At 47.8% G+C, this 23,084-nt stretch overlaps 1 protein-coding gene across 1 annotated transcript in view; it reads left to right on the top strand.

The window, feature by feature from the left end:
- Positions 1-21,835, top strand: part of LOC134403961 (collagen alpha-1(VII) chain-like) — a 44,764-nt gene extending 22,929 nt beyond the window's left edge. The window contains exons 7-11 of the mRNA XM_063134506.1: positions 1,474-1,509; positions 8,121-8,177; positions 10,750-10,821; positions 14,538-14,609; positions 21,788-21,835. Coding sequence (XP_062990576.1) covers positions 1,474-1,509; positions 8,121-8,177; positions 10,750-10,821; positions 14,538-14,609; positions 21,788-21,835 — 285 coding nt within the window. The remainder of the gene's footprint in view (positions 1-1,473; positions 1,510-8,120; positions 8,178-10,749; positions 10,822-14,537; positions 14,610-21,787) is intronic.
- Positions 21,836-23,084: the final 1,249 nt, after the last annotated feature.

Raw genomic sequence — 23,084 nt, 5'->3', positions numbered from 1 at the left:
TAAGGTTTGTCCCTGGATCATCCAGGGGTCAAACCTGTTCATCTAGGTGACACACCAGTCTCAGGCAGGGGCGAACCCTGGATGATCCCAGGATAAACCTTAGGTCTAGCTGTGGCCTCTGAGTTCTAATCACATTAGTGAGGGACAAAGTATTCCTTTGTACTTTTCCCCCAAAGCCCCCTCCATAACTTCACCAGTCTCTATCATATCTCTCCTCACTTGACTTTCCCCCTTAAACAACAGAAAAGTCCCAAATTACTTTGGCCTTTTTCCTTGTTGGGGGAGGTGTCACAGGCGACAACCCCTTGACCAGTTCAGTTTCTGCACATTTTTCAGATCTACTGTATCCTGTTTGACACGGAATAATAGGCTTAAGTTACAGGACGCTGGATTCCAGCTGGACATCAGGAAAAACTTCCTGACTGGATCCCATGACCTAGGGAGGCTGTGAGCTCTCCCACATTTCAAGAGGCCTTCAAGAGGCAGCTGGACAACCATCTGTTAGGGATGCCTGAAGGTGGATTCCTGCATTGAGCAGGGGGTTGGACTCGATGGCCTTGTAGGCCCCTTCCAACTCTGCTATTCTATGATTCTATGTTTGAACCATGTACAGTATTCCAAGTGTGGCCACACCATAGATTTCTTCCTATGCCCCACCACTGCTTCTTCCATGTTTTTAGTGTACAATTCTAAGTGATAGCTGAAGCCAGAATTTGAAAATAAACTCAGTTTCTTTTATCAAAAGATGGTATTGGGCGGTATAGACATGTAATAAATAAATAAAGTGACACTAGTCTAATTACAATTTCCTTTGTGAACTTCAGCCTACAAAGGCCACTCAAGCCAAAACCAACTAAGTGTGGCAGGTCAATGGCCTTAACCTCCTCTGCTCAGCATTGTCACATCTCCCTAGGACTCAGGCAGAGAAGAGAGGGGGTTTCTTCACCCATTGTCCTCCTCCTCCTCCTCCTCCTCCTCTTCCTCCTCCTCCTCCTCCTCCTCCTCCTCCTCCTCCTCCATCTCCCTGGGTGCCACAAGAATAGATGGGGATCCCTCTCAGACTTTTGCTCACCGGGCTTTTAAATACCTTCTTGCAACTCCAGCAAGGACCTTGTCTACCATCCATCTCCTGTGAGGCAGCAGGGGCCTTGCCTGCAGGAGACAGTGTCCCCATCACCTCAGTGACAGGCCCATTCCTTCCTGCCATGTCTCTTTCTGGCATGGCTGCTATGGCTGAGACTCTATCCCCATTACTACAGGACAACTACAGGGTTCTTGGCTTGTAGAGATGAAGGACGCTTGCCTTAGAACTTTCCTCAACCGTTGGCCGCCCGTCCTCCCTCAGGATGACCATAGGGGATTCCCAACACTGAGTCAGGTCTATGTTTACGACTCAGCCAAGGCCTCAGGTGATGATGTGACAGTATTAAGCTATTCCTGCTTTTACACTTATACTTCATTTGTATTTTTTAGGGTGATGTTGGATTTCCTGGGCCCAAAGGAGAAAGGGTAAGGGATAAGTGAAGGGGTTAACGTGGAAGAGGTAAAATGGACCATCGTAACTGACTTCTCTCCAACAGTTGGCATCTCTCCGAGATGCTCACCCAAGAGGTGGCTTTCGCCTGGGTAACAATGCAGAGAAGGAAATGAAAAGGGAGGGAGAAGTGAAATGGGTAGCGATGTTCAGTTTCGCCTATTCCAGCATTTACAGCAGTGGTTCCCAAAGTGGGCGGTGGGATTGCATAGGGGGGCGTTAAGAGGCAAGGGGGCGGCAGGGGGGCACTTGAGGTGGTCTTTTCCATACCAGGAGTTTTGGTTACAGAAGGAACTTTCTGATCGCTATCCTGCACTATGGAGAATGGTTCAGAAGCTCCTGGGGGGATTCCACACGTCGTACTGAGGGCGCTTCCATGCGCCCCCAGTGCGCCCCCAAAGCAATTGTGTAGCTTGCCCGGAGAAGAGACGAGGAAGAGGCGTCCTTGCCACCGCCGCCACCCACCTACCTCCTCGCCAACCCAGCCGGCAAGGAGGTAGGTGAGTGGCGGCGGCAGCAGCAAGGACACCTCTTCCTCGTCTCTTCTTCTTCTTATTATTATTATTATTATTTATTTATATAGCACCATCAATGTACATGGTGCTGTACAGATTACACAGTAAATAGCAAGACCCTGCCGCATAGGCTTACAATCTAATAAAGTTGTAGTAAACAATAAGGAGGGAAAGAGAATGCAAACAGGCACAGGGAAGTGTATACAGGCACCGGGTAGGGTGAAGCTGACAATATAGGGTCAGAACAAACTACACGATCGCTTTGGGGGCGCACTGGGGGCGCATGGGAGCGGCCTCAGTACGACGTGTGGAATCCCCCCGGTTGCATTTCCAACATCATATTTGGTGGAACGTGGTTTTAGTGTGGTCTGCCTACTTCTCTCCAAGCAAAGGAATCGACTCCAGATTACTAAACATGTTGATTTAAGACTCATCTTAAATGACTTTAAACCAGACATTGGGAAACTGGTATCACTTCATCAAGCCCATCCATCCCATTAAGAATTTACAGAATAGTGAGGTACTCTACCCTAGTTACTAAATGTGATATCTAATATTCTTGCTAAGTGACTATCAGATTTTGAAAAGATGATATCACTGGAACAAGTTCATCAGTTATGTTTAATTGAATAAACAAAAAAATGCAATTGGATTTTGAATAAATATTCAATTAATTGTTACTGTTTTTAATTTTATTGTTATTATCTTCCTTAGTGGGTCGTTGAAAACCGCTATTCTGAATAATGATTTTTATAGGGCAGGGTAGGGGGCGCTGGGCATGAGTTTGTGGAACCAAGGGGGCGGTGACCTGAAAAAGTTTGGGAACCACTGATTTACAGCCTGCCTGGATGTGCTCACATTGGCTTCAGCACCTATTCAAGGGGCTGAAACCAATTGCCCCAAATAGGTTCAGCACTTTGAATAGTAGGACTGTGCACCAAAGGTCCGAATCTCGCCTCAGATCTGGGTCCGAGGCGGATTCGGGGAGGTCCGAATCGGTCCGAGGTGGCTCGGGCCCGATTCGGAAGGTCTAGATCGGGCTCTGAAGCGGATCGGGGGGGTCCGTGCACAGCCCTATTGAATAGCTTCTGTAGAGTACTGGCATTTTTCTAAATGAAACCCGGAGCAGATGCCCCACCCCATGACACTGGAGCCACAAGCCTCCAGCGGCCAGCACAGCCACGGCCTAAGCACTGAGTTTAGCCTCTGTCCTGATTTGGTTTCAGTGGGGGGCGGGGCTTTGCAGTGTCACGTTGACCCAGTTTTAAAGACATATCAAGAGAACCTCCCCGCCCACCCGTTGCTTCCATTCATACAGGATCAAAGCCCTGCTGAGCCGGCTTCCCACCCGAAACAGCTTGACAGAAATGGAGGTTTGGGGACGAAGAGCCCTCCTCCTCTGAGGAAGGGAGCTTTCAAAGAGGGCCTGAGCTGGCGGCAAATGTATTCTGATTCTGCCTGACTGCGGGAGCAGCCTTTTCCCATCACAAAGGAATGGGTAATGCCCTCTCCAAAGAGAGGGTGAATAAAACATTAGGCGTAAGGAGGCGGATTAAACAGCATGGGAGAGATAATTATCCTGAGGATGTTCTACTGCAGGAATTTCTAACCTTTTTCTTTTTTGGCAAATATGCCCTTCATCCATTCTAGCCTTTTGTGCTTCGGTACACAAGGCCTATATTGCAGGCAACAGTTGCCAGTGTTTTCTGTTGAATTATTATGTAAGGCCTCATCTACACCAAGCAGGATATTGCACTATGAAAGTGGTATGAAAGTGGTATATAAAAGGCAGGAGCCACACTACGGCTTTATAGCGGTATTGAAGTGCACTGACAACAGTTGGGGCCCATTGACACAGACCATAGACCACTTTCATACCACTTTCGTAGTGCTATATCCTGCTTGGTGTAGATGTGTCATGGGCCCCAACAGTTGTCAGTGCACTTCATTACCACTGTAAGGCAGTAGTGTAGATCCTGCAGTGCAATTCAATACCGCTCTAAAGCAGTAGTGTGGCTCCTGCCTTTTATATACCGCTTCCACAGTGGAATATCCTGCTTGGTGTAGATGAGCCCTCTGTCAAGAACGGTTCTTGCCTGTTGACACGGCAGCCCCTCCCTATCTTGGGCCCAGCTGTTCCTGATATAGACAGAGCAACTTGTAGTGCAAAATTTTAGGGGGCGGTAGGGGTGGTTTTTTAAGGAGGGGTAGGAGGGAGAGGGAAGAATTGGGGGATGAAAAATGAAGGGTAAATGGCTAGTCGATCAATTGGCTATGATACAGGGATGGAGAGATGGGCAGCACACAACTCCATTTTTTTAAAAAAGCCCTTTTTGGAGAAGCAAATAAGGAAATATTTGCTGCCCCCACGCCCCGTCTCAGCTCATGGAGGAATAATTGTGCAGGGCAGAAAGGCAGTGACTCAGTTCAGACAACACATTAGTCAATGCAGTGTGAAAACTCCACTCAACGCTTGACTTTTTAGGAGATACGCCCCACACAATATGTTCTAACACCACCGTTGTGTGACTGTGGGCTACCATGGAGTTCAGTAAAATCCATCGTGATGTTTGATTGGCAGTTCCTCCACCTTCTCTCCTTCCCCAGTCCTCCTGATGGTATCCCATCATCCACTGCTGTGATAAAACAATCCTGGCTGCTCTCCTAGAGCGGCACTCCCTCCTTTTGCCGCTCTTGCCAGGGAACTCTGTAGCCAGTGGGAAAAGTCAACTCAACACAACGGAAAACTCCACAGAGCTCACCACACAACGGTTGTGCAGGAACTCTCCTCTGCACAGCGTGGATATTCTGTGTGGAGTGTTTTTCAAAAAAAAAAAAAAACCCTCCACCTTTGCATGGAGTTTTCCCTCCAGACAACACATTTCTCAACGGTGGTGTAAAAACACCACCGTGGAGTTCTAAAACCACAATTGAGAAATGTGTTGACTGAACTGAACCAGCACCTTTTGGCCAATAAATCTACATTCTAGTGGTTCAGTCACTTCTGAACTTTCATCCTACACTCGCATGTTTTTCACTGACCTTTGCTGCACAACATTAGGGACCAGAAACTTTTAATAAAAACGGAGGTAGATGATTTGTTGGGGGTGGGGGGGAGTTCACTACGAGTTGTCCTTGTGTCCTGAATTTGTAGACATGGGGTGAACGTCGGAAGAGCTGGTTTGAACAGAGAGTTGGATTTGGGACAGGGGGCTGAGTTCAAATGTCTTTGGCACCAAGGACTCACTGGGAGGACTTGAATCATAGAATCATACAATAGCAGAGTTGGAAGGGGCCTCCAAGGCCATCGAGTCCAACCCCCTGCTCAGTGCAGGAATCCACCCTAAAGCATCCCTGGCAGATAGTTGTCCAGCTGCCTCTTGAAGGCCTCTAGTGTGGGAGAGCCCACAACCTCCCTAGGGAACTGATTCCATTGTCGTACTGCTCTAACAGTTCATTCAACAGGCAGCTGGACAACCACCTGTCAGGGATGCTTTAAGGTGGATTCCTGCATTGAGCAGAGGGTTGGACTCGATGGCCTTATAGCCCCCTTCCACTCTACTTTTCTATGATTTTATGATTCTCCAAAACCCTCCAGTAGTCAAGGAGGAATCTTCCCAGGAGCTTATCAAACAGGGGGCCCTGGCTCAGAGATCACCCTCCCTGCCCCTGGAAACTCAGTCTTTGTGGGAGGGGGAGGTAGCAGCAGCGGGGAGAGGAATCCACCTTAAAGCATCCCTGTCCAGCTGCCTCTTGAATGTGGGAGAGCCCACGACCTCCCTAGGCAATTGGTTCCATTGCCGTACCACTCTAACAGTCAGGAAGTTTTTCCTGGTGTCCAGCCGGAATCTGGCTTCCTGTAACTTGAGCCCGTTATTCCGTGGTCCGCACTCTGGGAGGATCGAGAAGAGATCCTGGCCCTCCTCTGTGTGTCACTCTTGGCCTTGGTTTTCTATTGGTTAAGTAGGAATAGACGTGATCCAGCTCAGAAAGGGAGGGGAGATTGTGAAGCATAACTGTTTTGTGTGTTTCAGTGGTGGTGAACCTCAGCAATGAAAGCCCAATCCAGCCTGCTGGGGTCCCCCAGATAGCGATGCCTCCTTCCCCAGGTGCCACTACTTTCCCCTCAAACTCCAGTTGTTTGGTGGTTTCCTGGCTTTCGTACAGTTTTTTCCCCCAGTTCTAAAAGGTTGAGATCCCTCTCCTTAGGCTCAATTACTTAGGGTGACCATATGAAAAGGAGGACCGGGCTCCTGTATCTTTAACAGTTGCATAGAAAAGGGAATTTCAGCAGGTGTCATTTGTATGCATGCAGCACCTGGTGAAATTCCCTCTTCATCACAACAATAAAAGCTGCAGGAGCTATACTAGAGTGACCATTTTAAAAGAGGGCAGGGCACCTGCAGCTTTAACTGTTGTGATGAAGAGGGAATTTCACCAGGTTCCCCATATATACAAATGACACCTGCTGAAATTTCCTTTTCAATACAACTGTTAAAAATACAGCAGCCCGGTCCTCCTTTTCATAGGATCACCTTAAATTACTGGCAGTACATGTGCTAAGCTAAAATAGGCTTGTTGTTGGTTGGTTGGTTGCATTTCAGCCCTACCCCTTCAGCCCAGCCCACCTCTGGAATGCAGCTAGGGATGTCCGTTGCCAGGAAATCTGGCCCTTTGGGGAGGCGTTTTGTGGCCACTTGACTCGACTGGCGTTTGCAAGCCAAGCCACATGTTTCTCCCCAAAATCAGTGGACTTTTTCTGTATTGTGCATGCAAACAGACATTTGCGCGAACCACGGGCACAATTTCTGCGCTTTATGCAAATTTCAGCCGCAATTCGTGTAATTTGGGCAAATTTCAGCCGCAATTTGCACAAATGGCACAAATCACAATTTGTGCAAATGTCTACTCCTGCAAATTAAAACTAAACACAGAAAATCCGCTAGCTGCAGACCAAGCTTGGCCAACTACTAGGGATGTGCACAGACCCCCCGATCCTCTTCGCTCCCGATCCGCAAATTGCGGATTGGGCCAGCCCCACCCCGCCTCGATCCGCCTAGGGGTCGCTCCCCTGCGGAGCTCCGGCTCCGAATCGGAGCTCCACAGTGGCGGGGAGTGGCACCAGGTAAGGCCCCCTCCCTCCTCCCCCTTACCTGTATCCGTCCCAGCCCATCCCAGCTCCACTAGAGCCCGCAGCTCAACCAGGAACTGCGGCCTACACTTCCTGGTTGAGCCACGGGCTCTAGTGAAGGGGGCGACAGGCTGCAATGGACGCAGGTAAGACCCCCTCCCCCTTACCTGGGTCTGCTACCGTCACCGCACGGGCGGCGGCAGGGCCAGGTAACCCCCCTCCCTCCTCTCCCTTACCTCCATCCGTCCACGGACTCGCGGCTGCTTCAACGGAGCCCGAAGCCTCAACCAGGAAGACCAGTTGCGGCCTGGTCTTCCTGTGTGAGTCCTCGGGCTCAGTTGAAGCAGCTGCGGGACCGCGGACGGATGGAAGTAAGACCCCCCTCCCCCTTATCTGGCTCTGCCACCGTCGCCGCATGGGCAGCAGCGACAGCGGCAGGGCCAAGTTAACCCCCTTACCTTTTTTGCGGAGCTCCAGATCGAGGCGAAGGATCCGCCTTCACCTCGATCTGCTCCGCAACGCAGCGGCTCCCCCGATCCTCTTCGCCTCCACCTTAAGCAGAGGCGAAGCCCCCGATCTGCTCTTGCTTCTCCAGTCCGAGGAGAAGCAGAGCACATCCCTACCAACTACCAAGGATCCAAGCCACTGAAAGCGTGTCGAGTTCCACCCCCTAGCCGGATTCCTCCGTCATCCCCAAATGCAGCCACCTGAGAGCTTCTCTGAAATGGGATTTGGTCCTCAGGCTGAAAGCGGTTCAAAACCTTGGATGTTTATATATGATGCATGCCCATCGTCATTTCTGGTTCTATAGGAAACATGGGCTGCTCTCAGGGTCCTTTCCATTTATTTATTAATTCAAAGCATTTAGTCAAGAGACTCCCAGAGCAGATTACAACCAGCCAGGTCACGTTCTTGTACCTGTCATGTGCTTGTATCACAGGGAGACCCCATGACGATATTTGGACCTCAAGGCTATAAAGGCAATAAAGGAGATCCAGTAAGTTGTGTCTTCTTACTATTCACTTGGGCTGTTGCTAGACGAGGCGTTAGCGCGGTGTGAGGCCCGGTCTCCCTCCTGTGCATCCAGATGATGCACAGAGGATTCCGGGGTCAGGCCAGGCTAAGACCTCGCTTGAACCGGCATAACTGGATTCGGAAGGTCTAGCAGGGTCCGTGACTTTTCCTGGCTGCTCACTTACTCGCGAGTAGCTGGGAGAAGCCACAGACTGGGCACAGCGCTCATAAGAGAGCTGTGCCCGTTGGGCCAGGGGGGGGAATCACGGGGGGGGGAGATATGGGCCGGGGGAAAGGCCGGACCCGGCAGGAGAGAGGGGGGAGGAAGAAGGACGGGCACGGGCATCAGGAACGGGGGGAAAGAAGGACGGGCGAGCGAGTGGGCATCGGGGAGGGGGGGGAAGAAGGATGGGGGTCAGGGCATCGGGCATCGGGGATGGGGGATGGGGGAAATAAGGACGGGCGAGTGAGTGGGCATTGGGGACGGGGGAAAGAAGGACAGGCGAGCGAGTGGGCATCGGGGAGGGGGGGAAAGAAGGACGGGGGACAGGGCATCGGGCATCGGGGATGGGGGAAAGAAGGACGGGCGAGTGAGTGGGCATCGGGGATAGGGGGAAAGAAGGACGGGCGAGCGAGTGGGCATCGGGGAGGGGGGAAAGAAGGACGGGGGACAGGGCATCGGGGAGGGGGGAGGACGGGCGAGCGAGCAGGCAGGGGGCATCAGGCATTGTGAGGGGGAATCAGGGGCAGGGGGAGTGGGGACCCTTAATTTTTTTAAAAAAGTACTTACCTTTTCGGCAGTGCGCTCCTGCGCACATGGCCCTTTAAGGGGGGAAACACGGAGTGGCGACGGGGCTTTCTCTTGCCCCTTCGCGTGCTGACGTCTGGAAAAGGGCGACGGCATGCGCTAGCTGTAGCGCGCCGTCGCCCCGCCTCCCAGACGGATTATCAGGTAGGTCTAGCAAGGCCCTTGGAGCCAGATGTTTTGCCTTCTCCATAGCTGGCAGAGATGGGTGGCTCTTTGGACAGTGGCCCTCACTGGTTCTGATGTCTGATCTATTACAGTCCCACCGGCTGGCTACGGCAGCGTGAATCCTGCCATCTATCAGACGTTGCTCTGCGTGATGGTGGTGGGAATGTTAATAAACCAGTTCCATGCCTCGGAATACCGGTGGGGTAGTGATGAATTCTGAAGTCAGGCACTCAGCAGGATGGCCCCCAGAGCACAAGGAGAGTCCAAAAATTCTCCCTGTTGATCTGTATCAACAAACCACCTCCAGCAATTTTCATCCCCAGTAAAGCTAATGGCCCTTAATCGCCATTTAAGGACAAGCCACACCCAAATAATGGCATTACAATAGGGAACAATATTCATTCTCCCCCCACCTCAATAGCTGCTGTGAGGACAGCAGCTAAGCTCAGAGGGAACAGGGGATTCTGAGGAGGAAATAACATCAGCATCCCTGCGAATAAAAAAGTACCAGGGCCGCATCCCTGTGAGCCAGGGATGTATGGGCGCAGGAGTCAGGACTTTGCTACACCCCTGGTTGCTAGGGAAAGACAGCAGAAGAGGCCCATGGCCTTGAATGTCTTGCTTGTGATCCCAGGGGCATCCAATTGGCCACTGCTGGGACTCAATGGGCCTCTGGCCTTATTCAGCAGGCTTATTCTTATGTTGACCAAATTAACGTTGTTGATTTAAAATTGCTCCCTGCGTGAATAAAACTCTTAGGGCATGTCTACACTGAGGAGGGAAGAGGGCAGGATCTCACAATATGCTGATCGTGAGATCCTCCCCTTTGTCCACACACGCCGTGCGACGTCCAGGGAAGCAGGAGGACGTCGCAGCCGCCATTTTTGTTTTCATTTTACTGAAGACGAGCGCACGAGCGCTCTAACGATTAGGTCAGCTTGTTGTTTTTTAAAAAATGATCCCACTCCCCCCACATCCCACCCCCAATGGGCACGGAGAACCTAAAGAGCTCCGTGCCTGGCTCCTCACGTTTACTCACGAGGAGCCGAGGTGAAACTGGGACGGCCGCCCGTTACCTCCTGCGGTCTCGGGACGGTCCTGAAACCGCGGGAAAAATCAGGCTAAAAGCTGTCCCAGTCATCCTGGGGAAATGGGGGGTTGTTCCCTCCTCGCCCCCAGGATCCCCTGTGCTAGGGTGACCATATGAAAAGGAGGACAGGGCACCTGTATCTTTAACAGTTGCATAGAAAAGGGAATTTCAGCAGGTGCTGCATGCATACAAATGACACCTGCTGAAATTCCCTTTTCTATGCAACTGTTAAAGATACAGGAGCCCTGTCCTCCTTTTCCTATGGTCACCCTACCCTGTGCATCATGTGGACGCACAGGGATGATCCCAGGGTAATCCCCGCGATAAAGTATGGTCTAGACATGCCCTTAGTCATGATTAATGCAAACCATGGGCTGCAGCAAAGCTCATATTTTCCTTTCTCAACAGAAAGGTGTTTTCCTTTGCAAATAGGGATGTTCTATCAGAGATGGGCCTCTGCATGATTCTTGAATAATCTCTGTTGCTCTTCAGGGTGAAAGGGGCCCTCCGGGGTTTGATGGCGACAAAGGCGAGAAAGGGGAAGATGGACCCGCCGGAGAAAAGGTACCCAGCATTTTGTCGAGATCATAGGTGTGAGCAGCGCTTTTCATTAGGGGGTGCGCACAGGGGATTTTATTTTACTTTTTTTAAAGGCAATCGTTTGCTCAATCATTAAGGACATATTTTTAATTCATTTATTTATTAAACACGGTAGACACTGAAGCCCTATTCTACATTCAGTTGCCTGAGTGCTGGAGGGCCATTACAGGGGAGGGGGGAGGGAATTTATTTATTTATTTATTTATTTATTTATTACGTTTTTATACCGCCCAATAGCCGAAGCTCTCTGGGCGGTTCATGAAAATTAAAACCATAATAAAACAACCAACGGGTTAAAATCACAAATACAAAATACAGTATCAAAAGCACAACCAGGATAAAACCACGCAGCAAAATTGATATAAGATTAAAATACAGAGTTAAAACAGTAAAATTTAAATTTAAGGTAAAATTAAGTGTTAAAATACTGAGAGAATAAAAAGGTCTTCAGCTGGCGACGAAAGGAGTACAGTGTAGGTGCCGGGCGGACCTCCTTAGGGAGCTCATTCCACAACCGGGGTGCCACAGCGGAGAAGGCCCTGCTCCTAGTAGCCACCTGCCTCACTTCCTTTGGCAGGGGCTCACGGAGAAGGACCCCTGTGGATGATCTTAAGGTCCAGGCAGGTACATATGGGAGGAAGCGTTCCTTCAGATAACCTGGCCCCAAACCGTTTAGGGCTTTGAATGTCAATACCAGCACTTTGAATCAGGCCCAGACCTGGACTGGCAGCCAATGAAGTTGTAAAAGGACTGGCGTGATGTGGTCTCGCCAGCCAGTCCCTGTTAGTAATGAGGAGATGATCCTTAAGCCCCAGCATGGGTGGGGCTTTGTGGTGGCACTGGCTAGAGGAGGGGCTTATGAGCCCTCAAGGCTCCTCCTCCTGGCCTCTTCAAAGGGCCTCTCCCAGCAGAGAGGCTCCCAGCGAGCTTCGGCTATCGGGCGGTATGGAAATGCAATAAATGAATATTCCTTTTTGCTCCTGCTGCTGGAAGCAACAGCGTGCTGTTGGTGGCGGTGGCAGTGAAGCTGCTGGAGGGCAGCTGAAGGACCGTTCCCACTGCATCTGGACCCCCCTCGGGATCCCTATTCAATGGCCCCCTCCATTCCATGCTTATTGCTTGAGACATTAGGGTGTGCCCGGGCCCACCCGGCACACCCCTTGTGCACGCCTATGGTTGAGATACAGTTTTAAAATTGGAGGTGTGGGGAAGGATAGCATAGTCATCTGGTCAGATGAAAAGCTTATTGTTCCTACTACTACTACTACTACTACTACTACTACTACACAAATTTGTATATATGTATTTCCTCTGTTTACAGAGTAACATAAGCTCAAAAGACAGCTCCTTCTGCCAAGGGGTTTATAGTCAAAGTTTTATTTATTTATTTATTTATTTATTATATTTTTATACCGCCCAATAGCCAAAGCTCTCTGGGCGGTTCACAAAAATTAAAACCATCATAAAACAACCAACAGGTTAAAAAACACAAATACAGTATAAAAAGCACAACCAGGATAAAACCTGGTAACAGCCTCATCCTAGACTAGGGATGTTGAACCTCTGGCAGGCCCAGGGTCCCAAACGTCTGGCCCCACCCCTTTCCTCCAACTGCCAATCATTTGCTAGTTACCTGGCATTTGCATACTCCCCCCACCCCCATTCTGTCAGGTGGAAGTGCCTCTCCTTAGGCTTAGTTACTGGCAGTAAGAGCTATGCTGGTAATTTATATTGTGGTCCCACCCACTTCCCCACTCACCACTGGAATGGTGTCCTTGGAAGCTTCTCCAAAACTAAACTCAGCCCTCAAAAAGATTTGATGCCCCTGCCCTAGGCCAAGCCCCAGACGCTGCCTATAGTCACTTGGGCTGGTGGGAGGGCTGTCTGGCTGTTGCCTCTAAAGCCCTACATGGTTTGGGTCCAGGCTCCCTGCGGGATTGCCTTCTCCCGTACAATCTGCCCCCCCCCCACTCAGGTCCTCTGGGAAGAATTTACTCCAGCCAACAAAAACAAGGCAGACAACTATTACCCAGAAGACCTTTTCTTCTGCTGCTCTCAGTTTGTGGAATGGCTTGCCAGGAGAGATTTGTCAACTTAACAGTCTTCTGGAATTTAAGAAAGCCATAAAGACTGATCTCTTCCGGCAGGCCTACCCAGTTGAATTTTAAATTTGCCTTTTAATGATGTGCTGCTTTTAGTGATGTATTGGTTTTAAATGTTTTAATTAGTTGTATAATGTTGCATTTGTGTTGTGCCCCGCCTCGATCCAGAGGGAGAGGTGGGTAACATAGAATCAGAGAATAGCAGAGTTGGAAGGGGCCTACAAGGCCATCGAGTCCAACCCCCTGCTCAATGCAGGAATCCACCCTAAAGCATCCCTGACAGATGTCTGTCCAGCTGCCTCTTGAAGGCCTCTAGGGTGGGAGAGCCCACAACCTCCCTAGGTAACTGGTTCCATTGTCGTACTGCTCTAACAGTCAGGAAGTTTTTCCTGATGTCCAGCTGGAATCTGGCTTCCTTTAATAAATAATAATAATAATAATAATAATAATAATAATAATAATAATAAATAATACATCATCATAATAATAATACATAATAATAATAAATACATAAATTATTATTATTATTATTATTATTATTATTATTATTATTATTATTATTAGACTCTGCCCAGTGGGGGCTGGTGGATCCAATGACACTGGGGTGGAGAATCCGCTCCGGGTTTCAGTCAGAACCAGAATACCTTGGATAGGTGTTCTAGAGTTCTAGCTGGTTCTGACCAAAACCTGGAGCGGATTCACTGCCCCATTGACATCAGAGCCACCAGCCTCCACTGGCTCTGCCTAAACTTTTGCTCAGGCAGGCTGGGGAGCTTTCCTGAGCTCTGTGATGTGAGGTCGAGGATTGCACCGCTACCTTGCTCCCAAGGTTCAGGTGCATCCCTGACCTGTGCTGTTTAGCTCAATAGCTCACAGATAGCATCAATCCCATCTTTGTGGGCTTCAGGTCTGAAATCCCGGGGCAATTCCCGGGGCGAAATCCCGGGGCAATTCCCTCTGAGCCCGAGACTGTGGAACGTGTGGCTGGGCACCGTGGTTTGTCCCAGCTCCTCAAGGTTCCTCACGAGGAACCGGGACCCGCGCACAGGGCGTAGAACTCCTCAGGAGCACTATGCCCATGGGGGGTGGGGTGGGGGGGAGTGGGGAAAATAAGTTTTAAAAAAAAACCCTACCTCCTGCGCACGAGCCTTTATGCTCATCTTACCCTTTAACAAAAAAAAAATGGCGGGCGTGACGCCTCTCCGTCTGAGGTCGTCGCACACCACGTGTGCACAGAGGGGATCTCGCGATAAAAAAATTACGCGAACTTCATCCCTCCATCCCGCTAGACCACTAGGTCTAGCTAAGGCCTCTGACTTAGGCAAAATGCAGAGAGATGCTTTCGATTTTCATGCAGTTTCTTTCCCTGGTCGAAAAAGGTTCCCCCTCAGAGAGCTTCGGCTATGGGGGCAGTCTAGAAATCTAATAAATAAATGGGAGGAAGGGAGGAAGAAAACTGATACGAAAATGAAAACCTAGGGAAATTTGCCTCAGCTCCGAGAGTTACCTGGCGGATAAAATTCTGACAATTGTGTTCTTCTGTGTGTTGCCTCTTTGTTTGTGTGTGTTTTCCTTCAGGGGGTGAAAGGAGAAGCAGGAGCAAAAGGAATCATGGGCCTGTTTGGGACCAGAGGACCAGTGGGGCAGAAGGTCAGGAAAAGAGTTCCACTGTTCACACATATGCTGGATTGAGCTGGGTGAACCATTATGCTAACTCAGCTCCGGTCTCACACATTTCCCCAGAGATGCTGTATGTAGGATGACCATATGGAAAGGAGGACAGGGCTCCTGTATTAGGGTGACCGTATGGAAAAGAGGACAGGGCTCCTGTATTAGGGTGACCATATGGAAAGGAGGACAGGGCTCCTGTATTAGGGTGACCATATGGAAAGGAGGACAGGGCTCCTGTATTAGGGTGACCATATGGAAAGGAGGACAGGGCTCCTGTATCTTTATTTATCTTTATTTATTTATTACATTTATATCCCGGCTTTTGTCCTCCAAGGAACCCAAGGCAGCGTACATAATCCTCCTCCTCTCCATTTTATCCTCACAACAACAACCCTGTGAGGTGGGGTGGGTTGGGCTGAGAGTCTGTGACTGGCCCGAAGTCACCCAGTGAGCTTCCGTGGCCAAGTGGGGACTAGAACTCGGATCTCCCGACTCCCAGTCCAACACTCTAGCCACTACACCACGCTGGCTCTCATGGTTGACCACTGTGTGATCAGAGTGCTGGACTAGATGGACCCTTGGTCTCAACCAGCATGGCTCTTCAACATGGGCTGAGAGTCTGTGACTGGCCCAAAGTCACCCAGTGGGTTTCCATGGCCAAGTGGGGTTAGAACCTGGATCTCCCGACTCCCAGTCCAACACCTTAGCCACTACACCACACTGCCTGTCAGTGTATATTTAACAGTTGTATTGAAAAGGGAATTTCAGCAGGTGTCATTTGTATATATGGAGAACCTGGTGAAATTTCCTCTTCATCACAACAGGTAAAGCTGCAGGAGCCCTGCCCTCTTTGAAATCTGGTCACTCTAGTATAGCTCCTGCAGCTGTAACTGTGGTGATGAAGAGGGAATTTCACCAGGTTCTCCATATATACAAACGGCACCTGCTGAAATTCCCTTTTCTATGCAACTGTTAAAGATACAGGAGCCCTGTCCTCCTTTCCATATGGTCACCCTACTGTATGGCTTTTCACTGAGGCAACCCAAGGAATTAATAACAAAGAAACTGAAGGAAGTTCTCTGCTCCCAAATAACTGTTTCTCTCTGTGACGAAGAACCACCACACCTGCCTCTCTCCCTGCCTTCTATCCTTCCTTCTATTTTAGACATAGTCTGATATACATGGTTCCCTCTAAATTAAAACTGGTCCCCAAAAGGGCAACTAAAATGATTCAGGGGCTGGAGCATCTCTCCTAGGAGGGAAGGTTACAACAGCTCGGACTGTTTAGCTTGGAAAAAACGAGACTGAGGGGAAACAGGGTAGAGGTGTACAAAATTATGCATGATGTGGAGAATGTGGACAGGGAGACATTTTTCTTCCTCTTCATAATACTAGAGCCTGGGGGGGGTCATCCCATTAAGCTGATTGGTGGGAGATCCAGGACAGATAAAAGGAAGCCTTTCTTTATGTGGTGCATAGTTAAACTACGGAATTTGCTACCACAAGATGTAGTGATGGCTACCAATTTGGATGGCTTTAAAGGAGGGTTGGATAAATTCCTAGACGAGAAAGCTATCCATGGCTGTGTGCTACCTCCAGTATCAGAGACAGTAAGCCTGTGTGCACCAGTTGGTAGGGGAACATGGGTGGGAGGGTGCTGTTGCACACAGGTCCTGCTTGTAGGTTCCTGGTCAAGTGCTGGTTTATTTTATTTTATTTATTTATTTATTACATTTATATCCCGCCTTTTTTCCTCCAAGGAACCCAAGGCGGTGTACATAATCCTCCTCCTCTCCATTTTATCCTCACAACAACAACCCTGTGAGGTGGGTTGGGCTGAGAGTCTGTTACTGGCCCGAAGTCACCCAGTGAGCTTCCGTGGCCAAGTGGGGACTAGAACCCGGATCTCCCGACTCCCAGTCCAACACTCTAGCCACTACACCACGCTGGCTCTCATGGTTGACCACTGTGTGATCAGAGTGCTGGACTAGATGGACCCTTGGTCTCAACCAGCATAGCTCTTCTTATGTTCTTAATTGCAACTAAAACATCCAACTCATTTATTTATTTATTACATTTATGTATACCCTGCCTTTCAAGATAAAAAATCCTTCCAAGGCAGCTTATGAGTAAGACAACAACACACTAATAGAACCCACTATGAACGACATTTAAAAATAAGCACTCATAACGATCCATCCCACAAGGCAAGTGATGGTAGAAATTTCTTTGCCTGCTTGCCTGCCTGATATTGTCCAAGTGCCTTCTTCCATCACTTCCAAGTAGCTGAGAAGCCAACAATCTGATGCGAGTCCATGTAACTGGATCTCAATAAGAAGTACCTCCATCCTAATAAATAGCTATCTCCTCTTCCTGCCCTGCTTGCATTTAGTCATTAAAAGCTTCCTGAGGGCAGGGCAGATTCAGTACTCGCTTCCATATTGGATGGAGCAGGTGTCAGTCATCACTGGGACTCATGCAAGAACACATGCCTTAGTTACATCCTGATTGGATTACTGTAACGGGCTCTACGTGGGGCTGCCTTTGAAGAGTGTTCAGAAGCTGCAGCTGGTTCAAAGAGCTGCAGCCAGAGTGTTGACCGGGGCTGGTTACAGGGAGCAGACAACTCCCCTGTGAAAACAGCTCCACTGGCTTCCAGTCTGTTTCCGGGCACAATTCAAAGTGCTGGTTATCATCTATAAAGCCCTCTACGGCTTGGGTCCAGACCGTATTCTCCCATATGAGCCTGCCCGTGCTCTGACATCTTCTGGAGAGGACTTTCTCTCAATCCCATGAACAACCCAGGCATGCCTGATGGGTACGCAGGACAGGGCCTTCTCGGTGGCTGCTCCAAGGCTCTGGAACTCCCTTCCCAGGGAGGGTAGGCTGGCTCCCTCTGTGCTACAGTTTTGGAGGCAGGCAAAACCTTTTTTGTTCTGGCAGGCTTTTGGAATTATACTGGACCTGTGTTAACGTATTGGGCCTCCTGCCCCGCCCCCTTTTTAACCTGTTACAATTTTTTAAAAAATTAACATGTTTTTAATTTTACTGAAGGTTTTAACTTTTGTAATTTATATTTATATGTTTTAATTGTACATGTTTTAAACTTGTAAACTGCCTTGAGTCCCAGTACTGGGGAAAAGGCGGAATATAACTATAATAAGAATAAGAACTGCCCAGAACCGCCCAAGCAAGATCCTGCCCCAAATGTATCTCTAGAAATGGGTCAAAAAGCACCCAGTTGAAAATAAGGATGGGCAAAGTCCCTCATGCCGGCCTCGTGCGCTGCTTTTCCGTCCCTGGCAGGCACACGGTACAAGATGCCGGACAGTCCATGAATGTCTTGCTTTCCCACCAGCCACCATTTTACACAAAATCGCAGGTAACTCTTTTACCGAAATCACCATTTTGCACAAAATGGCGGCCTTCTAATTAGACCATTTACGCCTGCGATTTTGCACGAAATCACGCTATTTATGTCCGCCATTTTGCACAAACTGGTGATTTCCATCAAAGGCTTACTTGCGATTTTGTGTAAAATGGCAGCTCGCAGACAAGCAGGGTTGGTTCATGCCCAGTCGGGCAAGCCCAGGGGTCCATGAGCGGGCATCTAGAGGGGGCCGAGCTGGTGACAAACCAGATTCCTCCCAAACTGGATTCCTCCCACATTGAAGGATGGGATCCAGTTCCCTCAGGCAAGCAGGTTGTGACCCTCTCTTCTCCAGATGATTGATTTATGTTTGCTTTTCTGGCAGGGGGAACTTGGAGAACCTGGATTGCCTGGATTCGCGGTGAGTTGGAATACAGCCCCATCATCTTTTGACCATGAATGGATCGAACTAATGGTCTGTCTAACTCTAAACCCAGTACCCTGTCTCCAGCAGTGGGACTAAGAGCAAATCATAATGTGCCATGCTGATAGTACTTACAAATTGCCGCACTCATTAGTCACCGCCTTATTTTTAAAAAATACCTCCCAATGTCTGTAATGTTGTTTGGAGCTTACCTTGCTTATCCTCACAGTGACCCAATGAGATAGGTTAGGCTTAGAGCAGGGCTATTGAGCAGCAGGCCTTTGGCATTCTCCAGGTAGCCACGCCAGTGGAGGCTGGTGGCTCCAAAGTCAGTGGGGCAATGAACCCGCAACAGACTTCAGTCAGAACCAGTCGGACCTCTAAAGGAGCTCTCCAAGGTGCTGAAACCTTGCTCCAAACTGGATTCAGCACCTTGAATAACTCATTTAGAAGTTGTACCGCCCCTTTGGCATTGGAGCCACCAGCCTCCACTGCCCCAGTGTAAGGCTTGCATAGTGCGAGAGAGGAGAGCTCTAAGCTTAGCCAAACCTGGTACCCTCCAGATGTATTTGGATAACAGCTCTCAATATCTGGAGGATGCCAAGTTGGGAGGTTGCTGTTCTAGGCTGTCACTAGTGTGCAGAACAGCAAACCAAATTTGTTTACTTATTTAAAACATTTCTTGGCTGCCTTTCAAAGTAGAAGCCCTCCCATGACGGCTTATAGCAATAAAATATATAAAATAGAACTGGGTTGTGCTGAGTGTGCACGCGTGTCCTAGTTCAAGAGCAGAGCAGCTGCTTTGTATGCAGAAATTCCAGTTTCAACCCATGGCATCTCCAGTTAAAATAGTACAATAGGAGTGATAACACTCAACCACAAAGGTACTAAGAAAGTTTTATAGACAAATAATTCAAAAGATATCCCAAATGTACAAAAGACAGGCATATAGATAACATTTACAAGATGTTCATCAAACATTCATAATGAAGCCTAAAAAAAGTTGGCATCCATTAAACATTCGTGACAAGAATCAATGATCTCATAAATATGCATCTAATAAATAATTTCATAAAGCGTCTAATAAACAGTAGTCCGGTACAAGTTCTGTTTCGAGAATTCTTCGTCAGTAGGACGCTGTAGAATGATACAAAAACACCTTACTCAACATTTGTAATCAATCAAATTCGTTGTCATTTACTACACACAGTGCCAAAAAACAGAGTATATTGGCCTTACCAACTGGTTCACAAAAGGAGCCGCGGCTATACATTTAGAGTGGAGCCCTCCAAGGTTTATCTAAAGAAGAAATAGTTAAACTTGTAATTATAATTATAAACTATCAAAAAACCTAAGTTGATTATACAAAAATATACTAAAGCCTCTCAAGGCTTACCACCGTATCATTTTCACGTATTCAAGCCGTCAGATAATGCTCTCAATTTCTTGAAAAGATTTCAAAAAGCTCCCAGTTCTTATAGAGTGTAGTTATAGAGTGTAGTTAAAGTAGCTATAATTGGCTAATAAATCACCTCCAGTTAAAAGACAGCAAGCGATGAACCCCCCCTCCCCGCCACCCACCTCAGACAAGGGATCGATGAATCTCCCCAATTCGTTTTGTCTCCCATTGCCATTTTTCCAATCTTACGTTCAGTTTGCCTCAAACTTTGAGAATTTCTCCAGTCTTACCTTCGATTCAGTTTGATGTCTTTATTAAAGTGGCCATGAAAATTAATCCGCATTTTGGTGCACATTTTCCCTGATATGTATATTTTTCTCTGCATCTTTGCCTGACGTACACATTTTATGTAAGCAATTTTCCTATTATAATATATTTTTGAGGATTATTCCACCACCATCACCAATATCTGCATTTCTATATACATTTTTTTTAATTGGAAAACTCCATTGTAAAACAAGGGGCCTGTTCAGACAATCCGCTAAGACATGGTTTTGCAGCGAGTGGTTAGTGAACATGTTTAAACTGTGGTTATGTAGTCACCATGGCTAGGAATGGTTCACGCGACATGCTAAGCCATGGTTCACATGGCATAGAATAGTAGAGTTGGAAGAGGCCTATAAGGACATTGAGTCCAACCCCCCGCTCAATGCAGGAATCCACCCTAAAGCATACCTGACAGATGGTTGTCCAGCTGCCTCTTGAAGGCCCCTAGTGAGGGAGAGCCCACAACCTCCCTGGGTAACTGGTTCCATTGTCATACTGCTCTAACAGTCAGGACGTTTTTCCTGATGTCCAGCTGGAATCTGGCTTCTGTAACTTGAGCCCGTTATTCCGTGTCCTACACTCTGGGAGGATCGAGAAGAGATCCTGGCCCTCCTCTTTGTGACAACTTTTTAAGTATTTGAAGAGTGCTATCATGTCTCCCACTCAGCCTTCTCTTCTCCAGGCTAAACAGGCCCAGTTCTTTCAGTCTCTCTTCATAGGGCTTTGTTTCCAGACACCTGATCATCCTGGTTGCCCTCCTCTGAACACGCTCCAGCTTGTCTGCGTCCTTCTTGAATCGTGGAGCCCAGAACTGGACGCAATACTCTAGATGAGGCCTAACCAGGGCTGAATAGAGAGGAACCAGTACCTTACGTGATTTGGAAGCTATACTTCTATTAATGCAACCCAAAATAGCATTTGCTTTATTTATTTATGTATTTATTTATTACACTTATATACCGCTCCCATAGCCAGGTCTCTCTGGGCTGTTTACAGATTTACTCTCTGGGCGGTTTTCGCAGCCACATCACACTGTTGGCTCATATTAATCACCCACATGTTTAGGTTTTTTTAACGGTTTTTAATGCTTTATGTGTGTATGTTCTGTGTTTTAGAATTTTAAATTTTATATACTCGTTTTTATCTTAATTTTAGAATTTCTGTAAACCGCCCAGAGAGCCCCGGCTGTATATAAGTGAAATAAATAAATAAATAAATAAATAAATAAATATTCAGCTTGTGATCTACAACAATTCCAAGGTCCTTCTTGTTTGTAGTATTGCTGAGCCATAATGTTTCGCTCAATACGCTTCACCACCATGGCTTCGCGGGTCATCTGAACAGTGGCAAAGCGTGGCAATCCAGCAGATCTAGGGATCCCAGAGTTGGGAGAGGCTGACCTGCAAGATTGCTCTGTTCTTGAACTGATACTTGTGATCCAGATTTGAAATAAAAATATGCTACTTGGTTTGGAGGGGAAAAAATAACGAATACCATGACTTATACATCCTCATTCAACAAATAGCTGAAAATTGATGTGAGCCATTAAGTGTTGTTGATTCATGGCGCAATCTCCCTTCAACGGAACAACTCATGCACCTGCCACCTCATTCTTTCTGCGTAAAAATCTTTTTCAGTCATTACCTCCGAAGCAGATGCAAGGCCAGGCCACGCAGCAGATGTAATAGAACTGTTAATGCTGAAGAAGGAAGGCAAATGGGGAAAGGGGATTTTTAGATGTAAGAACTGTGTCCTTGGTCGGATTTCAGCATCACCAAATTCCAGCCCTATTATCTTGACATTCACTTCAGCGACTCCCATTATTGTGGGCAGGGGGCGGGGGTCAGTTTGGAATGGGGAATCCGATAGGTTCCTCCAATGCCAGGGTCGATACCCTATTAATGGATCTGTACGTGTATTTTTCGGAGCTTCTATAATCCAGGACCTGTGGTGCCCCCAGGGAACCATGTCCCCTTTCCTCTAGTTTAGGGTGACCATATGAAAAGGAGTAATATATATATATATAAGGTGCTAGAACACACACAACTACTCGAACCACTAGTGGAGAAGGATGATTAACAAGAAACCCATTTATTATTATACAAAAATTACAAAAAAGCTGATGTATCCCATAGTCGTTAGACAATAGTGGTGTTGGGTACTATAATACAATAAACCATTAATTGGAATGCTATTCCTACTATAAGACAATACAAGTCTATAATATAGCCCAACAAAGACACACTAACACGCTTTAGTCTATTAAACACATTTGGCAATACATCAGTACATAAACATATGTTCACGGATATATTATAAATAAGGTTTGTTCTTATTATATTTTATTCTTTCCAGCGTTGTAAGTTGTTGACAGGATTTTGCAAAAAACTTCCCGTTTTCGCTGCTCAAGCGTCCTCGGAACAAACGCTACAGAGATAAGATAATATTATTTATATAATCATCACATTTAGTCTAAATATCTCTATAATTATAAAATCCAAGCACTCATTTCTAATTCAGCCTAAAAATCACTCACCCATATCAGGTTAAACCGTCAATTATAGGATACTCATCCTCAAAAAACTTTCATGCGGGGGAGAAAATTTCTGTATATGTGGAGAAAGAAAGGAAAAGGAAAGGAAACTCTCGTGCAAGCACTGAGTCATTACTGACTCTTGGAGGGACGCCAGCTTTCGCTGAAGTTTTCTTGGCAAGCCTTATAGTGGGGTGGTTTGCCGTTGCCTTCCCCGGCCGTGATTACCTTCCCCCCAGCTAACTGGGTACTCATTTTACCGACCTCAGAAGGATGGAAGGCTGAGTCGACCCGAGCCGGCTGCCTAAAACCAGCTTCCGCTGGGATCGAACTCAGGCCATGGGGAGAGTTTCGGCTGCAGAAACTGCTGCTTTACCGCCTGGTGAAATTCCCTCTTCATC

This window comes from Elgaria multicarinata, chromosome 9 (genome assembly GCF_023053635.1).
Source record: "Elgaria multicarinata webbii isolate HBS135686 ecotype San Diego chromosome 9, rElgMul1.1.pri, whole genome shotgun sequence".
NCBI classification, from domain to species: domain Eukaryota; kingdom Metazoa; phylum Chordata; class Lepidosauria; order Squamata; family Anguidae; genus Elgaria; species Elgaria multicarinata.
The sequence above is the reverse complement of the archived record's forward strand: the minus strand, read 5'-3'. Positions and strand labels throughout refer to the sequence as shown.